The 8,582-nt window shown below is 26.0% G+C and overlaps 2 protein-coding genes across 3 annotated transcripts; both read left to right on the forward strand.

Annotated features, from left to right (window-relative positions):
• Positions 1-2,215: 2,215 nt before the first annotated feature.
• LOC118445685 (whey acidic protein) lies at positions 2,216-6,298 on the forward strand. 2 transcript variants are annotated; one of them, XM_035875421.2, is made up of 4 exons: positions 2,216-2,371; positions 2,883-2,965; positions 3,538-3,774; positions 5,846-6,298. In XM_035875421.2, exons 1-4 carry the CDS (start codon positions 2,316-2,318, stop codon positions 6,049-6,051), a joined length of 582 nt encoding a protein of 193 aa, XP_035731314.1. In that variant the 5' UTR covers positions 2,216-2,315; the 3' UTR covers positions 6,052-6,298. The 2 variants fall into 2 exon arrangements, with proteins under 2 accessions (XP_035731314.1, XP_085513023.1); XM_085656897.1 differs by having other exon boundaries at positions 2,280-2,298.
• A 421-nt stretch (positions 6,299-6,719) lies between these two features.
• Positions 6,720-8,460, forward strand: LOC118445688 (waprin-Thr1). The gene is made up of 4 exons (XM_035875426.2): positions 6,720-7,009; positions 7,127-7,192; positions 7,899-8,072; positions 8,155-8,460. The coding sequence occupies exons 1-4, from the start codon at positions 7,003-7,005 to the stop codon at positions 8,247-8,249; spliced, it is 342 nt and encodes a 113-aa protein (XP_035731319.1). The 5' UTR covers positions 6,720-7,002; the 3' UTR covers positions 8,250-8,460.
• The last annotated feature ends 122 nt before the right edge of the window (positions 8,461-8,582 follow it).

Consider the following 8,582-nt stretch of genomic DNA (forward strand, 5'->3'; position numbering starts at 1 on the left):
ATCATAAATAAATATATTTCTTAAGGAAATTATATACGAGTATTCGTAAAATAGAACTAAGTTCGGTGTAGTGCCATTCGTAAGCAGTCTTTTAGACTTGCTTTCTCATAATTAAGTTATAGATTATAAGAAAAAATACAATCTAGAGAGCGCCAAATCAAATTTTCCAATTTGGTAGTTGATACCAAAATCTTGTAAAGAACTATTTATATTACTAATTCTCTCTCTCTTTCTCTCTCTCTCTCTCTCTCTCTCTCTCTCTCTCTCTCTCTCTCTCTCTCTCTCTCTCTCTCTCTCTGTCTCTCTCTCTCCCTTTTCTTTCTTATTTTCTATAAGTCGAGTTTTCTTACGAATTATAAACTCTACATTAATTCTTATATTAAATATATATATATATATATATATATATATATATATATTATACATAAAATACATTAAGTGTTCATAAATTAAGTATCATAAACTGGTTCTTTATACGATTAATAATAATAAATATCATAATTCGAAAGAAATTGTAAAAGTGTTCGATAACAATCGAAAGACTTAATACTTAAGCGTTATTTTCCTTTTCGGTTTTTTTTTATTTTTTATTTAGATTTACTTCATCATTCGCTTGTTTATTTGATATCCGAACATTTCACAAAAATTAATTATAACTTACTAGCATATCGAAGTTATCTTCATGTAAAATGCGCCTCGCGATAGTACCAAGAATGCATTTATCTATAATTTTATTTTTCAAGTGCATAGTTCATTCCGCTATTAATATGATGGAACGATTTTTTTCTTTCTTTCTTTTTCGTTTTCTCTTCTTTTTTTTTATTGAAGAAGTAAGATAAATATATATAACTAATTTTCGTATTTATGAGACGTTTTAATAAATGTAAGGTGATTCGTAATATTGATTGTGTATTATCAACCTCTCGTCAACGAACACAGGTCATAATAAAATGACGCAGATCATAATAAAACAATTACTCCCACCATGTTTCATGATTTTTTAAAATGTTTTAATTGCAATCTATGCCATTTAATTAATTCGAAGCTGGATAATTTATAGGAGAAGAAATTTACGAGTAAAATTTATGAAAATATTACCAAAATATATATACATATATATATATATATATGTGTTTATATAATATGTATATAATATGTATATAAAATCTATAAGTAGTATGTATGTATGTATATATATATACATAATATATATACATACATATATATATATATATATATATATATATTATATATTTATATACGTACATACGTTACGTGTAGAATTTTATGCAAGTATCAGATGTGGAAAGATCGTTCTTAAGAAACTGGTAGACCGGTCGACCTCGAACATTGGCAGAACCCAACTACTCTTTGAAAATCAATTCTTAATACGAAAATAATTACACAACTTCGTTATACCTTAAGATGTTATATTATGCAAATGATTTCGTTATATATCATTGCAATCCGATAATTATAGCCCGGAATTATAGTTCTTCACCTTCCTCGTGTTATTTAAAAAAAAAAAGGAAAAAAAAAGGGAACTTCTCAAGAATAAGGAAAATGATTTATGTGTGATCAATATTTATTTTTAATCGTAAAAATGAGTAATTCGCTGGATTAATATAACTAGGTCGCAATCAAATAATCTCTAACGAATTAAATATCTTTTCGATGAGCCAACTTTCTATATTATTATTCAAATTCAAGGCACGACTCGATCTCAGATTTTCTAGTATAAAATTAAAGTTACGTACATGTGTGTGCATATATATACACACACATATACATAGAGCATATAGAACAAATTTATGAATTTTATTTATTTAGCAATCATTGAAAAAATAAAAGTTTAAATATTTACTTAGTTATGATATTGACAATGTTCGCTATTAAAGAAATAAAAAAATAAAGAGATAGAAAGATAATTAGAAACTATAAAATCGATCAAAGTTGACCTGGTACATTAAAAATGTGATTAGATGTCAAAAAATAAAGCGAATAAAGCGAATATATATATAGAGAGAGAGAGAGAAAGAAAGAAAATAGAACGTCATATGCATGCCACCAGTGTCGGTCAACATCCTGGAAGTGGTAGAGACGGTAATTCGTTCAAGATTTTTCATTAAGTTTCTTCTTTGAAACCAACATCTTCCGGCTGACAACATCAGATTCCTCGTTAATTAGTTTTGCACTCCCTAATTAGGGATACAATGATATCGGTACTCCCATTCGGGAATGTCAGAAACAAGAATCGTTGAGGAAAAGAAAGACGTAAAGTTATTCAACCATAAATTGGTAGGTATATATAAGAGATGAAAACTTGTCGAACTTCATCAAAAAGTCAAACAAAGCCGTTGAGTTTATCAACGTGAGTATTAACGATTTTGTATTACCATTTCGAATATCTGTCTTGTAAATTAACAATGTAACGTTGTTGTCTGCAACATTAACAGATATAAAAATCGATCAATCATTTTTTGCGAGAGACGATTCCAGTGAAAAGTAAAAGATTTTAAATAATATTTTTCGAAAATACAAAATTCAATCTATTATTTTTTCATGGATAAAATGTTTCCATCTGTTAAATATTAAAGTTTATATTATTTTATATTTCATTTTAAAAAAAAAATTTGATAAAGTATTGATTTTATCAATTCGTAACAGAATTCACTTTTTATTTTTGCATCGTATAAGGCATTAATAATTAACATTGAAAAGAAAATTACAAAGCTCGTGTAACTCGGCCCCGACCTTCAATATATTACCGTGTATAATGACTGATACGTAACTTCAACATTACGAAAGTGGAAGTCCTTGTTTCTCGACTCAGCTACTGTCATATACATTAGTAAGATCTTCTGATTGTTCAATACTCACAGGTGTCAACGATCAGTAGTCACCAGACGTTCGCGCAATTCGTTTCGTTGTAGCAGTACGTTCGTCGTTCGTAAACACTTAACAGGTATGACATTTGTCGTTTCAATAATTTTTACGTTTACTATTAAATCAATTAAATATCATATAAAAAAGTATATTGTGTATATACATATTATATTGTATATATATATATTTCTGAATTATATAAAGTTCATAGATTTTATTTATCAAAATTTAATACGTATTGTTTTATATAATTTATTTTATATAATTTATTTATAATAATTATAGAAAATATATAGAATTTGTTTATATAAAAATTATACAAAATTTAAATAATTTAGAAATATATAAGATTGAATTATTTATATTATTTCTTGCCATATGATTCTTTTTCTGACATTTACAAATCAAACATTCTCTCTCTTTTCCTGTCTTTTTGTTTGTATATTGCTGGAATACTTTTGAATTTCTTAATGAAGTATTTAAATAAAATATAAACTTTTTAGCATTCATTGAGAAATATGATGAATAGAATTAAAAGATTAGAAAATGTTTTCGTTTGAAATAATATAAGTATAATATATTCAAAAAGCCATTTATATTATTACCATGAGATGGTTGGATAATAATAATCACTAATTATTTCCTTCAAAGGTTTCCAGAACACCAAAATGGCATCGTTAAGTTCATCAATGTTATTGTTGATAATATTATCAACAATAGCTTTTGGACAACAATTGAAACCTGGTGCATGTCCACCACCAATATCATTTAACATACGCACAAATCTTTGTAATAATGATATGGACTGCATTGGATCTGAGAAATGTTGTCTTACGAATTATGAAGGTACAATTTGTGTGAAGCCCATCACAGAAACCGTTAATGTTGGTAAGTATCCAATTGGTGAATTTTAATAATGCTTAAAATTTACGTAAATGTCTAAAATTTGTACATACAAATACGTGATATATATTTAATAAACCTAACTATACAATAATTGGAATCACTTTTATATCTCTATAAATATTAACATTAACAAGAAAGTTTGAAATATATGTTATATTATTGAGTAGGACTACTATTATAAAATCAATAGTTTTTATTTAAAATTTTAAATTTAATTTTAATTTTGGATTTATTAAGTAAATAGTGTGTAATATAAATATTTTTTATTGCATTTAGATTTAAAAATATAAAAATGATTCTTTAGTTTTTTATATATAACTCTATTATATATATATATATATATATATAACAAAATCCCGTGTATATATGTACAATCCCGTTTATCTCGATAAATTCAAATATTTCAAGAGGTACTGAATGAAACAAAAAAATTTTTTTACACATTTGTTTGGTATGCACAGATGTGTGCCCTATATACTCCTCGTGTATGACATGATATGTCATATTTTCTATCGTGTGGTGAATGAAATTTCGAAGTCATATTTATATTTATAAATGGAACTATATATACATATATATATTTTTTTTCTAAAGATATATATATTTTTTTCTCATAACTCGATGACATTTGTTAAAACGAATTCAACAACGTGCCGCATGAGATCATTTATTATTATAAAATATTATAAATTATATTATAAGTTTTGTGTTTCTAAGAAGGCTGTATAATATAGACAAAGATCATTTTTCCATAATAATTGATCTCATACGTCGTTAAATTCGTTTCAACAAATCAAACTATGAAAGGGAAAATATATAGTTGCATTTAAAAAAATAAATTTGTTTTTGGAATTTCTGTTACCACATGATCTGAGAAAAGAAATTAGCATCATATGATATGCCCCTTTATACCAAACATATATGTAAAAAAAATTTTTTTTTAGGTTCAGTCCTTCAGGACATATTTCAATTATTTGAGATAAAGGAGACATCTACACACAACGCACACGCGCTCATAGAGAGACAGAGGGAGAGTAAATAAAAGATTATCGCGAATATAAACAACTATTCATTGGAATATTTTATTAATATTGATGCATGAATAATCAAAGCTTATACATTTAGCAAAAAACTTCGTAGATCTATCTTGTAATGAGTTCAAGGTTGATATTCGTAAACAAAAAAATAATGAAAGAAATATAAAAAAATTTCTAATCATTTATGTGCGAACATGAATAGAATCATTTCAACAAAAATTTGTTTACATTTTATGATAAGTTTTCTTTTTCATTTCATATATATATCAACAAAATCAGATAAATTTTATATTTATTTTTATTTATTTATAAAGCTAAATAATAAGATCAAAATAAATCGAATAGAGATAGTCTCAAAACAACGTTGTATTTCATACAATTTTGAATTTTATTAAAAAATGAAAGTAAAACAACTTCTCCAAATCTGGAAAATTATATAAAAAAATAATTATTAATAAAAATTATTTATATAATACATTATACATGAAAATCGAACACAACTCTTCCCTTATTATTGAAGCGATCCAGATGGAGGAAAGAAAAAAAAATTTCAATAATTGATATCTAACAAAATAGGAAAATAGGAAATTCCAATATTATATTCACATTAAGGATAATTTAACGTAATTTCCAACAATTACAATATCAACTCTAGTTATTAATAATATATGATCACAACGTGAATAAAATGATAATAATATTATCTTAAGTCCTCAATGATTATCAAATTATTCGAAGGAAGTTACCATTTCAAAAGAATTTTTTAGTATCGTCAGATTTTTTATTAAACAAAAAATATTTATTAATTATTTTCTTAGTTTAACCTAACAAAATATCGACGTATCTTTTTGTAATTATTTCGTTAATGTACAAATTGCTTTATAAAAGAGTAACAAATTAAAAAGCAATTACTTAATTACTCATCGATAAATGAACTTGTTTCATTTTTGATATCGCGTAGATTGGTATTATTACCTTCTAATATATTCTAACGAGATTGATTTTTGTTTGTTTAGTAAAACAAGGTTCTTGTCCGATTATACCAACTGGACGATGGATATGTACATCAACTTGTCGATCGGATGGCGATTGCAGAGGCATCAAAAAATGTTGCCAAAATCGATGTGGCGCTTTGGCTTGTCAAAATCCTGAACCTGATTATGACCCAATTGAATACGATTATTCGCAACCATCTGTTATATTTCGCAGGAATAGATGGTAACAATTAAATATTGAATGACCGTGTAAAATTTCGATGAACTTACTTTAATGTTATATGTTCTATCGTACGTGCCATAAGCGACTTTAGTATATTCATAATATGCGATAACACGATTTACTTATCAAGACATTAAATTTTGCAACGTATTAAATGAAACGCTTGAAATATAACTCATCAAATGTTTGATATATTTCTTTAATGACGCTTAATTCGTTATATTTCGCATTTCTTTCTAATAGTATTACTATTTAATTTAGAAATTAATAATAATTAATAACTTAAAAATTATATATATATATATATATATATATATATATATATATTTGAGTCCATTATTAATTATTCCATTATTAATTATACGAAATAATATATAAGTGCTGAATTATTAATTGTAATATGTGTACTAATATTTAATAATATTTTATGTAAATTTAATGTAAAAAAATTAAATACTATTAGGTTTGAATTAAGATATGTAAACAATGAGATATAGAAAAATAAAAAAAAATATATATTTTAATATTCTTTCATTCTATTATATGATTAATGATTAGATAATATACTTAGAATCAATTACCTAAAGCAATCTCGTTGGTTCCACATTTCTCATTCGCTTCGTAAAGACTCTCACAAAATGAGTGACGCAAGATACACGTTTAAGAAAGGCCACTTAAAAGCATCTCGCAGTTTATCCTCTCCAGTCGGATCCTAAGACTCGCTTGTATGATCAGTGATTCACTCGTGATATTACTTGGATGGAAAAACCTCATATTTTCGTTAATAAAATTCCAGTTAAGAGTTGGTGGTAATACAGAACACGGTGATTTAAATAGCAGGATTTATTACGAATTTATTAGACGTATCTAACTTAGTTCACGATTGACATTCGAACAGAAAATATTGTTGAGTAGGTTGACTTATTATTGTTCAACGAGTAAATCATCAGGAAAAATGTACAGTACGTATATTTAAAAAATTAACAATTGACCGTACCGATCTTTATTAATATCCTATATGTACAATCAAAAAAATTTATATCCAATAATTTTTTCAATATAAAAATTTGATTTCTTAGGCAAAACTCACATTCTCCTTTTTTGCTTATGTTTGATGGTAATCGCAACAGCAGGACAGCTTTCCAGTAAGTAATATTATTTTTATAGAAACTTAATTGACTTAAGAGAATTAAAAGTAAACATTTAGTATCAATTCGTCTGCGCATGTTTATACATAATATGTACATAACAATGTCTGGTACTTATAAATTTTACATAATTTGTCCGTTTGAAAAGTGAAAGTCAGTAGAACATATAGACTTCTTACTCACGTTCGTGATTTTTATAACTGTTCTGTATTTTTTTTTCTTTTTTCTTCTTTTCTTTATAAAAGAGTACATTATTCATGCACTTCGAAGCATTTGATTGTCTCTCTGAAAGGTAGTGATTAAGTTCAAGGATATGGCCTTTCGTTGCTATGTTGCGTACCATGATTCTTATTGTGATATAGCATTCAATAAGAATAACCCAATATCATCAACAACAGTGAAATAAAAATAATTATTATCTTTATCGTGAAAAAAAAAAGAAAAAATACTTTGAATAAATCGTTAGATTGCTTCCGACGAAGATTAGACTTTAGATAAGCATAGATCATGCAGATTAGATCGAATATTCAAATACTTTGTGTCAATACAAACCATAATGAAAACGTCTGTAAAGTTGACGTATTTAAATGCAAAGCTTAATGATTTATTTAAAAGACATAGCAACAAATTACATATTGTTGATAAATTATCAACGTAATTGCATATGAAGTATCTACATAAGTTGTAATATTTTATTGTTCAGGTAAACCTGGATTCTGTCCTCTAAAAAGTACCATTGACAAATGCATGCCTAGATGCGTTAGTGACTATCAATGCTCAAGTAATCAAAAATGTTGTCCTAACAAATGTGGTTCTACATCTTGTACCTCGTCGAGTGCCGTTAACACTGGTAATGGTTCCAAAGGCTCATCAAGCAGTATGTATTTATTTTCTTCAAGAAAATAAAGATTCCAAACAATGTATTACTTCAAATATTCGTATATTTATTATTGTTTCAGGCGGAACCGTTATATGTGGTGGTGTAACATGTAGAACTCAAGAAAAGTGTCAATTCGATCGCAATACTAAACGAGAGAAATGTGTCCGAGGTTGAGAGAATTTTTATAAAAAATTATTTCTTACTAAAAGACATATATTTATGTAACCAAGCAATCATGATAATCCTTATATTTCATGTAACACTGTTAAATGTAATAACTTTGTTAAATGTAAATTTAGTATGTTTTATATATATATAAAAATGTGTGTACGATTATTTGTAGAATTAAAAATGAAATAAATAAAAAGAATTATGAAAGATTTAACGTTAATTGTATTTCAATAAAAATTAATTCAGATCAACAGTACGTATAACTTATTTATAACTTCACAGCTGTGTCTTTTAATCAATGAACATAAGATTACAATGAACAAACGATTAATCATA

Source organism: Vespa mandarinia, chromosome 1 (genome assembly GCF_050613455.1).
Source record: "Vespa mandarinia isolate Hongniang chromosome 1, ASM5061345v1, whole genome shotgun sequence".
NCBI classification, from domain to species: domain Eukaryota; kingdom Metazoa; phylum Arthropoda; class Insecta; order Hymenoptera; family Vespidae; genus Vespa; species Vespa mandarinia.